Raw genomic sequence first — 15,237 nt, 5'->3', positions numbered from 1 at the left:
CCCCGTGGCTCACATTCCTGTCAGCTGCAGTGTTCAGGTAAAACCAGGCTTTTCCTCTGCTTGGAAACTTAACATCCTCTCTCAGAATTATTTCAGTTGGAGCTCGGACAGGCGTGACTTGGGGTGGGCGGGGGCATCAGGAAGGAAATTGCTTTTGCTAGGACTGATAATATTCTTCGGAATCACTCCACAGGTGAGAAGGCAAAGCTAACCGTGGAAGGCAGAATCTTACAAGGAGGCGGCATGCAGCGCAACTTAATTTCCAGCAGTCAGAAAGCTCAACAGTGGAATCACCTGCTTTTGCCTGGGGTAACCACAAGCCTCCCATCCCTAAAGAGACCATCACAGAGACCCGAGAGCCGTCCGCCCAGGATGCTATTGTTTAGTGTCTGCACTGAGTGGAGGTTGAAGACCGCCTTGAAACACGCCCTCTTGGACTCTGATTTTCACTGGCTGGAGGTAAGGAGCTGGAGCAGGACGTGGGCACACCGCGCGTGAACCACCTCACGGGCAGGATGTAGGGTGTGTTTGGGGCCTTGTTCTCATCTTGCTATACGATGTGACAAAGATTCTTTGCTTGAGCAAACCTTATTCAGGCTCCCGAACCTTTTCTCAGGCCCCTCTGTGCACTTCCTTGTAAAGTCCAGTTCTAGCAAGAACCAAGTGTAAATGCCCCGCAGTCTGCTAGAGACCCGAGACTGGAGCTTGAGAGTGATCAGTACCCCATGTGCAGATTCACTTTAATTGAATAGAGGTTAACAGTCGAAGCCATGGGAATAAATGGGTTCCAAGGATAATGGCATAGGAAGAGACCACCGATACGGTGACTGAACATTAAGGAATGCTCAATTAGGGACTGAGAAAAGAGGAATCATTAGGAGAAAAAGGAATGAACAATCAGGAGAATCAGGTGAATCAGATGTTGTAGCTGTTTCAAAGATATTTTTATAAATTTATTTATTTATTTGTTTGTTTATTTTTGGCTGCATTGGGTCTCCGTTGCTGCGCACGGGCTTTCTCTAGTTGTCGCAAGCGGGGGCTACTCTGTGTTGTGGTTGCGTGGGCTTCTCATTGCGGTGGCTTCTCTTGTTGTGGAGCACGGACTCTAGGCACGCGGGCTTCAGTAGTTGTGGCACACGGGCTCAGTAGCTGTGCCTTGCAGGCTCTAGAGCGCAGGCTCAGTAGTTGTGGCTCATGGGCTTAGTTGCTCCACGGCATGTGGGATCTTCCCAGACCAGGGCTTGAACCCGTGTCCCCTGCATTGGCAGGCCAATTCTTAACCACTGTGCCACCAGGGAAGCCCTCAAAGATATTTTTTAAAAAACATATTTTTCACATAATGGCCCTGCTCAGTCTCAGGGCCCCCCCCTGAGATACTCTGAGGAGTGTCACAAAGGCTTCCAGGGGTAGGGGTCGGGGTAGGGGTAGGGGTCGGGGTCGGGGTAGGGGTAGGGGTAGGGGTCGGGGTCGGGGGGTGGTCAGAAGGCTGAGCCCTGCTGTGCAGTGACCGTCCATCACCCCGCAGTTCTACCTGTTCAGGGGTCTTTCCCAGAGCTTCGCAGTTGAACCTGCACACGAGCAGCCAGGCTCAGGCCCACCCCGAACTGTCCTGCCTGGAACCTCCTCTCCTTTACACACGGGTCTTACAAGGCCTAGCTCAGGTTTATCTCTTAGAAATGTCCTCCATTTCCTTACTGTTTCTTCCTTCTCAGTGTAAATGTTTAGGCTCTACCCTCAGGAATTATACTTTATAGGTCTGACTTGGGGCTCAGACACCTGCATTACTAACAAGCAGCCTCGTGACCCTGCTATGATAGTTCATGGTCTACACTCGGTCAATCTCAAGTCTGTGGTGGGTGTCAAAGAAGAGCCAAAAATGATGTTTCATGGTAGTTTTAAGAAATTAAAAACATATTAGGTAGTCAGTCACAATATATGATCCAAAATTTTTCAGATGTCAGAGTTCCAGACATTTCCTCGTCTTTTCCATCAGACTTTCATCTCAGCCTTCTCCATGACTGTAGCCTCCCACCAAGAGCCAAACCAAGAAATCTCAATATGCCTATTGGGTTTTTTTGGGGGGGGCGATTTTTGGCCAAGCCACGCTGCTTGCGGGATCTTAGTTCCCCAACCAGGGATGGAACCCGGGGCCCTGGCAATGAGAGCACTGAGTCCCAACCACTGGGCCACTAGGGAATTCCCTCAATATGCCTACTGTTACCCAACATCCAAGTATGCTCTTGTCAAGAACCCCATACTCAGAAACACCTTTCTAGTTTTGGTTGCTGGTGTTAAGTATCGTGCAACATAGAACGCCACGCAGCACATGAAATCCTAAAGGTGGGTACGAATGTGTAAGTGGCTGTGTAAATGAGATAGTCTGTGGCAGTGTGCAGAGGAAAGGACAGAGTCAAGGGAGAGAGGTCACGGATTTGAGACTAGAAGAGAAATGGCTGTCTGTAAAAAGTTTTAAAGATTAATTTTTAAAGATTCCATTTACAGTCACTAATGTTTCTAGTTTAAACCGAAATAAATTTGGCCCCTGCACAAAAACACACTCCATCTGTCCTTCTGAAAAACTATTCTGTTTAATAGTGCATTTCATTTATGCGACAGGATGAGGATTTGGAAAATATAATGAAAGGTCATCCCTTCCGCTGGGAAAACTCGGGGAGCTCCATCCTAAGCCAGCAAGGAGCCCTGATGCCAGGCTCAGGCCCGAGCTTCCTCCTCTGGGCTGTGCTCTCTGCATTCACACTTGGCTGTTGAAGTCAGAGGTGGGGTCGGGAGAGGTCGGGCTGCTGGGGCCAGATGTCAGAGGTCATCGGTATCAGAGGGCAGGGCAAGCTGGCTGAGCGAGATCCTAAGTGTCCTTAGTTGCTAGGGGTTTAGATTAAATCACTTTCCATCACAGGAGTGGCAGGAGGAAGAGGGAGAGGGGAGGGAACGAGACAGAGGCCAGTGCTAAATGCTTTTGATCCTTTCCCTCATGTTAGACTCACCGTCACAAAAGGGAAGAGTGAGTTCTCCACCCAAATCGTCAGACTGCTCTTGGAAACTTGGTCTTGCTGCTCCAAGAGCCCTGAAGGATATACAGTCACTACAGAAAACCTCTCTTGGGGTCTTCCCCCATGCCCAACAAAATAACAAATCCCTCAGCACCAGATTCCCATAATTAATGAAGTCATGAAACAAAATAGCACATTCCTTATCAAAATTTAAAGCTGGATTAGAAGCAGTGGCTTTGAAATACAGCCTCCATTTCCCCTTTCTAGCAAAAACACGACCCAGAACATTCTTTCCACTTTCTTCTGTGCTGACTATGCTGACTCCAATTAGAGGAATCCTTGGAATTTTATTCCTATTGTGCTTCCATCCCCACCTTGGAAATGGTGTGAGAAAAATGGTCTAGTGCAAACTCCCTTCCCAAATGGAAGGAGACTGGTCCCAGAGCTTCCCTCTACTCCCAGCACTTAATCTGCTGCTTGCACCCTAATTTTTCAAGGCTGGTGTCATTCCTGGGAAAACTGACTAGGTTGCTAACCACTGTGCCACGATGATTTGCCCAATATGCCCCATTCTCTAAGGCGAAAGGATGGAGTCGGAAGGGACACGTCCCAAATTGTTCATACTTATATAGTAAGGCAGGAGCTCTTGAAACTCAGAGGAAGTGAGGAAAACAGGTGTGTGGCTCTCTTTCACGTAGACTCTCTGATATTTAATTCAGCAGTAACTCGGAGAGAACTTTTGCTCACTCCCATTACATTCAAAGGCTTCTCTCCAGTGTGAATTCTCTGGTGGCGAACAAGAGCTGAGCTGTACCTAAAGGCTTTCCCACACTCACTACATTCATAGGGATTCTCCCCCGTGTGGATTCTTTGATGCTGAATAAGGCCTGAGCTATAGGTAAACTTCCCTCCACATTCCATACATTCATAGGGCTTCTCTCCAGTGTGGATCCTCTGGTGCTGATAGAGGTGTGAGCTCTGGCTGAAGGCCTTCCCACACTCGTTACATTCATAGGGCTTCTCTCCAGTGTGGATTCTCTGATGATGAATAAGGGTGGAGCTCCTGCTGAAGGCCTTCCCACACTCGTTACAAGCATAGGGTTTCTCTCCAGTGTGGATTCTCTGGTGGTGAGTGAGGGTGGAGCTCCAGCTAAAGGTTTTCCCACACTCATTACATTCATAGGGTTTCTCTCCAGTGTGGATCCTCCGGTGGAGAATGAGAGCAGAGCTGCAACTGAAGGTCTTCCCACAGTCGTTACATTCGTAAGGTTTCTCCCCAGTGTGGATCCTCTGATGCTGAATAAGATGTGAGCTCTGGCTGAAGGCCTTCCCACACTCACTACATTCATAGGGTTTCTCCCCGGTGTGGATTCTCTGATGCTGAATAAGGTCTGAAGTTCGATTAAAGCTCTTGCTACATTCATCACACTTATGGGGTCTGTCTCCCACAGGAAGTCTCTGCTGGGAAATAAGGTTGGAACTCACAGTGAAGCTGTTCCCCAGATCGCTGTATTTCTCACTTCTCTCTCCCATGGGGGTTCGCTTTTCCTCAACTGTCACTTGACCAAAATCCTGTATCTTCCTATTCAGTCTTTCTCCAGAGGAGCTGCCCAGCTGCCTCTTCAGACTGACTTCTTGTTCATAGGCTTCTTCAAACTTAAGACCCTGAGAAATATCCTTTTGGAATCTTCCCAATAGTACCCCGTGTGATCCTGTATCTTCAGAAATTTCTGGACCATGTTCAGTTCTGGTCTCACCATCTGGCACAATACAAAACACAAATGTCACTTGTTCTTTGTGGGAAAAAGAATCAAAACCAGAGACAGTATAATCACATAATGTTCAGAGGCTAAAAGCACATGCCTCTTATCTGTGTGCAAAGAGGCCTACCCAGGCTGTATGTAGCTAAGGCAGAATAAGAGAACTGGGCCAAGGAAACAGGGAAGGAGAAAGGCAGGCAGGAAAATCGAGAAAAGAGGTGGAAGTGTAGAGAAAGTTGGATCAGGCAGAGGCAGGGAACCAAAAACAGAAGAGACAGGACATACGGTTTAATGAAGTGACAAAGTCCTAGAGGTCAGAGACTGAAGATAACCTGGGAAATGGTGACTGCAGAACAGTTAGAGGATGAAGTGGGGAGCAGGTACAAGAAACTAACCACAGATGGTGTGGAGAAAAGTGGGAAGGTGATGAATACAAAACGATAAGGGTGAAACCCTGTAGCCCCAGGAGAAAAGGACACTCGGGTCTGTAGTCGTGGCAACTATATGCCAAGTCTATGGAAACAGGCCTGAGACAAAGGTCAGTCCATCTCTGGGCCCCAGGCCTAGAAAGCTGTGCTACGATGTGAGGCTATGTCAACAGTTTCCAGGTTTGCCTTCTCTATTTTCACTGCTCTGGGGTTTCTAAGGGAACTTCAGGCACAGAGGACAAGGGTAAAGGGTCCAGACTGTTAACATTTTTAATCTGTCAACATTTTAAGAGTAAAGGCAGGGCAGTGAGTGTTAGGGACAGAAAGAGCTGTATCTCCCTCACCTGAACAGGTACCTCTCAGGACCTCTCTGCTCAGTGCCCTTCAAACCCAGGACCCTCGGCTCTTCCTCTCACTCCAGCCCAGAGATCATGTCAAAATTCAGAAATGGGAATCCTGCTCACAGGGAAAGACATGGGACAAGGTTTATCCTGTTCATACCAAATGGCCCCAGAGCTCAATCCCAGACCCAGGATCTGCAGGGGACAGAGAGGAAATGCATGGGGAGTTCTCAAATGGGAGTCAGGAAGACCCCCTGGCCTTGCCCAGGAGAATGTCCTCACTGAAAGCAGGTGAGGGTAAAGGAATGAAGAGTCCACAGACGACAGGTTAAGAAGCTAACTGCTCCCTAACACAAGCTGAAATTTCTACAAGAGCAGCAGTTACACTAGGTCCATCCACAAATCAACAGATCCCTAAAGGAAGTCCGACAGAGAAGGGGAGGAGCTAGACAGAGTTCCAGAATGTTCACTTGGGCACTGAGCAGTACCTCACCCCAATATGTAATCTTTCGGGAAAATCTCTGGGTTATATGTTAATGTTAAGTCCTAAGAATAACATGGAAAAAAGTGCCAGATTTAAAAAGGAGGATAGAATTAAAAGGCCAGGGCTCGAGTCCTGCCCGTCACTAGCAATATGACTGTGTGCAAAGCATTTAAGACCTCTGACCTCTCTTTCCTCACCTATAAAATGAGGCTAATTCTGGCTACCTCAATAGCTGCATCATGGTGAGGATTAAATGAGAGAATATCTATGAACACTCTTTATGAACTGCAAATTACTGTACAAATGGGAGTTGCTACTATTGTTAGAATTTTCTGAGACTAAGTCAGTCCTTAGCTAATGATTTTCAGTGACTCAACTATTACTAGCAAACAAGGAAGCAGAGAAATGGCAAGGGAGTTTTACTGAGGAAGCATCGCTCCTTACCCAGGGAGAACACGTTCCCGTAATTCTCCAGCATCACATCCCTGTAGAGGTCCCGCTGAGCAGGCTCCAAACGCTTCCACTCCTTCCGGATGAAATACACAGCCACGTCCTCAAAGGTCACCAACTCCTGAAACAACATGTTCTCCCGTGCAATTTCAGGCTGAGGGATGGGACTGGCAGAGCCAAAAGCTAATTCGGGATGGGGCTGAATAACGCATATTGGGAAGTGGGAGAGGAGGTCAGGGTGGAGGAGGAGAGAAGAGAGTCTGAGATAAAGTGAAGTTCCACTGTTTAGCAGGAAACGCCCACAGTCCTGACAGAGGGAATCATAGTTTAGGGCACTGAATGGGATGTTGCTACACAAAAAACTCCTGCAAAATGGGAAGGGAAAGGAGGATAAAGAAAAGCACAGCTTACCTGGGCCTTGGCCTTTAGCAGTGCAGCTGCCAACATCTCATCCCCCAGACTGTCCTTGTCGGAAAATGCAGGAACTTTTGAGGAAGGAAGAGCTGAGGACAGTTAAAGGGTCCATGAGTCAGTCGATCTGCACTCGAGCCTCTCGACCTACAGAAATCTCACAGGTCCTGGGACAACCAAGGACCCACCCCCTCTTACATTTCTAAGTGCACTCCTTCTGCAGCTACGGAAGGTGCTTACGCTTACGGCCGGCACACTCAGCGTGGGCCTTCCTGCCTGAGGAAAGACGCCCAAAGCCCTGGTGACCCAGGCTCTCTGGTCTGCCCCAGGTGCCTTTCTTTCTTTCCAGTCATTCTACTATCCATGACATCTGCCCAGAACTACTGTTAGTGATTAGCGTATTCTCGTCCATCCTCCCAAGCCTGGCCAGAACACAAGCTATCCTGTTCATGTCCTTTCCGTCATTCTCCACATCTCAAACTCCTGGACAAGGGCTTCCCTGGTGGCGCAGTGGTTGAGAATCTGCCTGCCAATGCAGGGGACACGGGTTCGAGCCCTGGTCTGGGAAGATCCCACATGCCACGGAGCGACTAAGCCCGTGAGCCACAATTGCTGAGCCTGCGCGTCTGGAGCCTGCGCTCCGCAACGGGAGAGGCCACGATAGTGAGAGGCCTGCGCACCGCGATGAAGAGTGGCCCCCACTTGCCGCAACTAGAGGAAGCCCTCACACAGAAACGAAGACCCAACACAGCCATAAATAAATAAATAAATAAATAAAATTTAAAAAAAAAAAAAAAAAAAAAAAAAAAAAAAAAAAAACTCCTGGACAAAATTTTTTTTTTTTTTTTAATCTCAGAGCATGTTTTTTTAATTAATTAATTAATTAATTAATTAATTATTTTTGGCTGTGTTGGGTCTTCATTTCTGTGCGAGGGCTTTCTCTAATTGTGGCGAGCAGGGGCCACTCTTCATCGCGGTGCGCAGGCCTCTCACCATCGCGGCCTCTCTTGTTGCGGAGCACAGGCTCCAGACGCTCAGGCTCAGTAGTTGTGGCTCACGGGCCTAGTTGCTCCGCGGCATGTGGGATCTTCCCAGACCAGGGCTCGAACCCGTGTCCCCTGCATTGGCAGGCAGATTCTCAACCACTGCACCACCAGGGAAGCCCCTGGACAAAATTCTTGACCAGAGGAAAACGGGCTTCATCCCAGCCCTGACTGAAGACACAATGCCCACAACTCTTCTCTTTTTTCTCTATCCCCAGATCAAATCTACACACTACAAATGTTTCCTGTTTCTGTGCTTGATCATATATCTTTTCCTGTAATTCTTTTTTTTTAAAAACATTTATTTATTTTGGCTCCGCCAGGTCTTTGTTGCGGCATGCGGGATCTTTAGTTGCGGCATGCGGACTTCTTAGCTGTGGCATGCGGACTCTAGTTCCCTGACCAAGGATCGACCCAGACCCCCTGCATTGGGAGCATGGAGTCTTATCCACTGCGCCACCAGGGAAGTTCCAAGCTATACTTAACTAATGGCTTCATTCCGCCTTTCCCCGCTAGGCGGGGAGCTAGTGAAAGGCAAGGACTATGTCCTATCCAGTCTGGATTCCAGAATTTAGCCCAGCACTTGGTGAATGAGGGATTTCAACAGGTGATTGCTGAATGGCTGAATAAAAAGACGAGGGAACCCTGATTCCTTACCACTCTCAAGCAGGGCCTGAGGTTCCTGAGATACTCGATCAGCCTGAGTTTCCATGGGTCGGGCTTGAAGCTCGGATCTCTGGTCTCCTATTTGCAGAGTCAGCAGGAAGCAGGTTTTGAATGAGAATGAGGAAGCACTGTAGAAGGAAAAGTTCAAGGTTCAAAGATAATTTTTAAAAACCCTCTTGAATACAGACAGAGGGGAACTAGCATTTCAGTCAGTACCAGAGCAGCAAAGAGGAAATGCAGCAACTGGGATTAGCCTTTTAGGTCAAAGGCCAAAGTTCCTGGACCACATCCCACTTTAGGCTCCCCCCCAACACTGAGTGATATTTCTAACAACAAAAATGGGGAACACGGTTGCCAAATGATGCCATTAGCAGAATGAAATATGAAGCAACTACTCAAATGAAAAATATTAAAGTGAAAAAGTGTTACACACAGACTGCAAAATGTAAGTATCATATCAACTTTTAAAAATAGTTGGAATAATGGATAAAGCTAATGTATACAGATTTTTTATTTTATTTTTGGCTGCACTGGGTCTTTGTTGCTGCACGCGGGCTTTTCTCTAGTTGAGGCGCGCGGGGCTACTCTTCATTGCGGTGTGCGGGCTTCTCATTGCGGTGGCTTCTCTTATTGCGGAGCATGGGCTGTAGGCGCACGGGCTTCAGTAGTTGTAGTGTGCGGGCTCAGTAGTTGTGGCTCGCAGACCCTAGAGCGCAGGCTCAGTAGTTGTGGCGCACGGGCTTAGTTGCTCCACAGCATGTGGGATCTTCCGGGACCAGGGCTCGAACCCGTGTCCCCTGCATTGGCAGGCAGGTTCTTAACCACTGCGCCACCAGGGAAGCCCTATACAGATTTTTTTTTAAAAAACCCTCATAAATGTTAGAATTGGTAGAAGAAAAAAAACTTACTGTGGTAGGTTTCTAGCTGTTATATTAAATGTAGATGCTATCCTTAGAGGAAGAGGGACCATGAAAAAGCACCCAAATAACAGAGACTGTGGGGAGTTTCCATAAGTTCTGTCTTAATTTAAAAACCCTGAGGAAACAATACCTGTCTCACAGAACCAGGGCAAATAGCTCAGATCTATTAAATTAAGATAAATTCAGGAACTCCCTGGCAATCTAGTGGTTAGGATTCGACGCTTTCACTGCTGTGGCCTGGGTTCAATCCTTGGTCAGGGAACTGATACCCCACAAGCTGTGCGGTGTGGCCAAAAAAATAATAATAATAAGTTTTCTGCTTCCAGTCTCAGTCAAAGGTGGGATGTTATTGAAGGATTCAGTCCCTTTTTGTGGTCCGTGTGTCGTCTCGTCACAGGGGTGGGTGTATATATTCGCCAGGTTCTGACAGACTAGCCCCAGTTGCTGTGTTTCCTCTCCCCGAGAAGGTAGCAGCCAACCTTCTTTTTTGTCTCCCTTCTCTCATAAGAGATTTCCTTGGATCAGGATGTAAGTCCCTGAAGCAAGAATCAATGCTTTTTAAAAAGCATAAGATTATTTATTACTCCATTTTTGTCCCTCCTAAGGTCCCCACTCCCTGGTTGCTGTGCTCTGTGGCTCCAGGGAATAAGATGTAACGTTAGTACCTAGACTAAGGTTTGGATCTCAAGTACAAGTTTGTTTTTCACAACTGAACGCTGTGGCAAGAATCAACAGATGGAAAATAGGTGCGGCAGCCGCCAGAGCATCCTTACACTGAGGCAAGAACAGGGAAAACCCCTGGATTTTGTCTGCCTCCCTCTTTGTTCATTTGCTCTTGTAACAAACATTTGTTGAGTGCCAATGAACAATGCAAAGCACTACTGAAAGGAGTAAGAAAATCAGCAATGCAAAACGTATTCGCTTCATCATTACAGACTATTGCATTCACATTAAGGCATAGAAAGGGGAGGGGCCCTGAGAGTCACTCAGAGTTCAGAGAACTCTATTCTTTGGGCAGCAAGGGGATGTAGAAGGCCCATCACCAGTGCCATTACACAGTGAAAAGCAATGAATCAGGCATAAGCCAGACCCACTGACAATCAAGGTGACACACCCTCTTGCCACCATCACCCTCTTGGCTGGGGCCCTTCAACTCTTTCTCAGAGCCAGCCATCTTTTTCTGTCAACGAACTTTACAATCTCCAGGATTGGTTATAAGCAGGCACCCCCAACAAATCCGCTCTCAGTCTAAACTCTCCTTTACAAAGGAAGGGAAAGTCAGAGGCTCTGACTCCGGAGAAGAAAGCAACACTCCCTCCTCCCAGCTGGGTTAACCAAAGCTGGAGCTCAAACGGATATTGTTGAGAACAAGTCCCTGGTGTCTGGATCAGTAAACAATGTTTCTCATAGAAAGAAAAACCTCCATTGTGCCCCCAGAGCTTCAGGTCCTGGCAGGGCCCTTCCCCTGCTCCACTGCCAACCCCACTCTCTGGAGTGCTCCTGGGGACTGGGAAAGATGACCTGGCAGTGAGAACAAGTCATGGAAAGCTTTACCTCCTGGATTCTTTCCTTCTTTCTCTGGAGTTGGTCTGTAAAAGGCCAGAGTAGCAATTATTGGGAACTTGGCAGCCTCTGTTCAAGTTCTTGGGAATTCTGACTTTAGTTGATGCCAATGCTGTAGGACTAAGGAAAAAAAAAAGGCATTTTAAATGTTTATGTAAACTTCACTTCTAATCTAGATATTTAGAGATAAGAGGAAAAGAGAGGGAACATATGCTAATAAATACTGATTAAGACCACAACTGGTATTTGTGTTGCACCCTTAGAGCTAAAACAGAAGTCAAGGTTCTCCAGGTCAACCTCCCACCCAGGGCAACAAACACCTTCTCAAGTTCCTAAGGTTCTGGCAGCTAACTTGCTAGACACTCTCAGCTGCTTCAGCAGGGAGTCTGCCCCATTGCTGCACAGCTTAGCCATTAGAGAGGTCTTCGGATGGTAAACTAAAAACCTGCCCCTTGGACCTTCACCTCTCAGAGGCTTAGTGCCCTATGGAGCTTCAACGATAGAATCTTCTCCTTCCACACAATTCTCCACCAAACACCTGAAACCAAATGATGCCCACTCCACAAACTTCTCTTCTTGGGGATAAATACCTTCAGTTCCTCTAATTATCCCCCATACTTCAGGTTCAGCATCCTGCTTATCCTCTCCTGGAGTTTACACGTGCCCTTCAGAATGGAAACACCGGTCGGTGTTCAGTCCCACTTGAAAAGCGAATCAAATCAGGGATCTATTACAACTGGAAATGGGACACAGTTGTACCACTCTACGAAAAAGACTCGATTTACTGGGCGCCAAAGGGATTATTCTGGAATCTGAATAGTTTTAACTGCGCACACTTCGTTGAACTCCTCATTCTCTGGTCCTCAGACCCAGCCCAGTGAAAAATCGACCCTCTCTCGTGCCGCGGGCGCGGATGACTAACTGTTAACATCAAATGAAAGCGTCTCGGGGAACGACCAAGTTAGGGTCGTTGTCATCAGCTGTTTTAAAGAGAGGAACGCCTATCCAGCCATACCAGAACTTCAAAGTACTCGAGTTGGGCGCTGTCACAGAACCATAACCGCAGCCCCTTTCCTCCCGCGACGCAGGGCCTGCTGGGGGGCGGGGTCCCTGGGGAAGCGGAGTCAGGACCAGAGCCTCCCGGCACCCTACCCGGGGCGGGCCTGGGGACCCCGCGGGCCGCAGCGGCACGGACACCACCCCTTCCCCGACGACCACTGCCTCCGTCCCACCGCGAGCCCCGGGGGCGGCCGGACTCACCCTGGGGGCAGGGACGGGAGATTTGGGGGGCCGGACACCGACCAGGCCCCGTCGGACCCTGTCACAGACCCACACACCGGGGACAGAACAAAGAACGGAAGTTCCCTCCGTTTCGCTTCCGGGTCTGTCCTTTCACCGCCACCCCCACCTCCCCCGGTCCCCCCACATCCACTTGTTCCCTCTAGGAAAATGGAAGGTCTTCTCCTCTCGGTGGTTTGCTGATTGGGCTCAGGGCCCCAGCACCGACGCGACACTCCAGGCCTGCCGCACCGCCAGCCGCGCCCCCTGCTGGCCAGGCCGGGTGGGGCGCCGCGCACCTGGTCGTCAGGGCTCATGCTCGGCCGGGGCGCGGGAGGCGGGGCGCAGGGGGCTGAGTGGGTCCTGGCTGCGCTCCCACGTGGTCTCCCGCGGGGCCGCCGAGGGCCGAGCATTACTCACCGTGTCCGAGGGAGCGGAGTCCCAAGCCGACACGCAGCAAACAGGAGGACGCTGGAAGGATTCAATATAGAACATTCACCCTTACTTGAAGTTTCCAAATAAACCAAGTTTATGCTTCCAAACAAACCAAGTTTTGTGTTTGTTTCATGTAAAAATGCCTCCTTTAAATTACTAAAATCTGAAGAAAACATTCCGGCCCATCAGAGAGTTCACGTGAGGACAAAACCTGTACAAGGCAAGCGAGCAGAAAAGACAGGGAAGTTACCGATGTAGATCCATTCAGATCGTAGAAAACTGGTGAAGCCCCATCACTGTGAAGAAGGTGTGAGACATGTGAAATGCTTGAGGGAATGAGGAGCGAGGCTTCGTGGCTCACTCAGGTTCACTCACTTTTATGCCCTCACAGGAGGAATCCTGGTAGTGAGAGAATCAAGTCTTTCAGATGATATACAAAATGAACTCTTGTGATCTCCTGATTTCCCTTATGGCCCTGCCTCGCAGTTGATCTCAATTTTTACTGCCTCCAGTATTTATAGCGCACCCATTCAGCTCTGCAATGTAACAGACCTTACTCTTCTGGGACTTCACTCTAAGGACAGTAATCTAATCAATTCCAAGAAAATACGATAAGTGCTAAGAAAAGGTGATGAAGAGCAGGACCCTGTCCGGAGGTGAGAAGACTTTCCAGCAGTGATGCAGGCTGGTGAGGGGAAGAGAGAGTGTTATCTGCACAGGCAGCAGCCAGGGCAAAGCTCCCGAGGTATGAGAACAACTCACAGTAACAAAACCTGAGGGTGGCCTGAGAGGTGCGGGTGTGTGACCCATCTCCAGTCCTTCCAGAGCCCAGTGAGAATCTGAGCACATACTCGGAATAGCCAAGCCGTTCAGTAGTCTCAGTTCCCCCGCTCACAAAGGCATTTTTTTCTTTTCCTCTTCTCAGTACCTTATTCTTCCACTCCTCTCTCCAGGACAAGAACAGAGATGAAGGCGGAGGCAGTGGCAAGGGGAGGAGGGAAGGGTGGAGCAGAGTGGTGCTCCTCAAAGTGGGATTGTATGTTTTGTAAACGTTCACCTAGTGACAGCCTTCAGGAAACAGCTCTTAGAGTCCCAGCACCGTCAATACGATCAACTCTATTACTCTGCGGCCTAGAAGTCAGTTTGCAGCCGCCTGGTTTAATTCCCAGCAAGTTCTCAAAAGCCCTGCTATTAATGCTTTTCTTGAGTCTGTGGACTTAGAAGTGCCATGAGTCACGGAGGGGATACCCAAGGCAGTCCGTCAAGGTGGGGAAGAAAACATTTAAATTTCCATATAGCTTTAATCTAAAAGAAAGGGGAAAAAATAGAGTAAAAAATGTAAGCCTTGGTAAGCACAGCTGCTGAGGCTTGATCGGCTCTGAGTAGGAAGTTCCTGACCTGGCTGGAGCCCGGGGGCCCCCACCCGTCCCCGCCCTGCCCCCTCCTGTCACCTGGGGCCAACGAAATGACCATTAAGAAGTGATGCCATGGGACTTCCCTGGTGGTCCGGTGGCTAAGGCTCTGCCCTCCCAATGCAGGGGGCCCGGGTTCCATCCCTGGTCAGGGAACTAGATCCCACATGCCACAACTAAGACCCAGCGCAGCCAAATAAATAAATAAATATTAAAATCATGAAACAGTCCATTTGTCCTAAAGTAAGCTGCAGCTGTGGCTTTGCAAACAGATTAGAACAAAATTGTATCTATCTTGTTCTGTATCTCAGAAGAGACTTCCACAGAAGCCTAGAATTTGGCTTAGAATTTTTCATATCTCTATTTCCTCTTGAATCAGATTTGGTAAGTTAATTTCTTCTATGAATTTATCTGTTTCATCTAAAATCTCGAATCTTCTGGTATGATATTATTTGTAACATTATCTTATCTTTGAAGTATCTAATTTTGAGCAGTTTTCAAAGTATGTTCTGTGGACCTGTGTGGGTCCCTGTGACCAGGTGGTCTGGGAGGTCAAAACCGTTTTCATAAGATAGATTTTTTTGTCTTTTTCACTGTGTTGACTTTGCAGTGATACTACAAAAGTAATGGTGGGTGAAACTGCTAATGCCTTAGCATAAATTCAGGTAATGGCACAAAACTGAACTATTACATTCTTCATTGCCATGCATTCATAGTTTTGTTAAAAATCCAGTTTCATTTAAGAATGTCCTTGATGAAGCAGTAAAAATATTAATTTCATTTTAAAAATAATAAGCCTTATCAGAGGTCCATAGAAGGAAGGGTACTGGTGGCCGTATGTGGGTCTCATGTCAGACTGTAGCCGTTTTCAGACAAGGATATGAGGACCTGGGGGAGGGGGCATAGGGAAGGGGGAGGGTGGAGAACACACAAATCTTCCCAAAGAGTGTGAGGACACAGCCAGTTCTGAAAGAATCAATTCCCAGATCCTGCTTTCTTTTTTTTTTTAACTTGTTTCAAACTAGTTTATTTAGGGGT

The 15,237-nt window shown here is 48.1% G+C and overlaps 1 protein-coding gene across 4 annotated transcripts; it reads right to left on the bottom strand.

Moving 5' to 3' along the window:
* Nucleotides 1-931: 931 nt before the first annotated feature.
* On the bottom strand, nt 932-14,085 carry ZNF3 (zinc finger protein 3). 4 transcript variants are annotated; one of them, XM_082431281.1, is made up of 7 exons: nt 12,335-12,468; nt 11,665-11,775; nt 11,066-11,194; nt 8,583-8,719; nt 6,883-6,974; nt 6,466-6,592; nt 932-4,768 (listed from the first exon to the last, which is right to left on the bottom strand). In XM_082431281.1, the coding sequence occupies exons 4-7, from the start codon at nt 8,635-8,637 to the stop codon at nt 3,699-3,701; spliced, it is 1,344 nt and encodes a 447-aa protein (XP_082287407.1). In that variant the 5' UTR covers nt 8,638-8,719; nt 11,066-11,194; nt 11,665-11,775; nt 12,335-12,468; the 3' UTR covers nt 932-3,698. The 4 variants fall into 4 exon arrangements, with proteins under 4 accessions (XP_082287407.1, XP_082287408.1, XP_082287409.1 ...); XM_082431282.1 differs by having other exon boundaries at nt 11,665-11,810; nt 12,335-12,440; XM_082431283.1 differs by having other exon boundaries at nt 11,665-11,739; nt 12,335-12,439.
* Nucleotides 14,086-15,237: the final 1,152 nt, after the last annotated feature.

The sequence above is a fragment of the Balaenoptera physalus genome (assembly GCF_965194825.1).
Source record: "Balaenoptera physalus genome assembly, chromosome: 16".
In the NCBI taxonomy this organism is placed as follows: Eukaryota; Metazoa; Chordata; class Mammalia; order Artiodactyla; family Balaenopteridae; genus Balaenoptera; species Balaenoptera physalus.
Note: the sequence above shows the minus strand (reverse complement) of the source record. Positions and strands in the feature narration are given on the sequence as shown.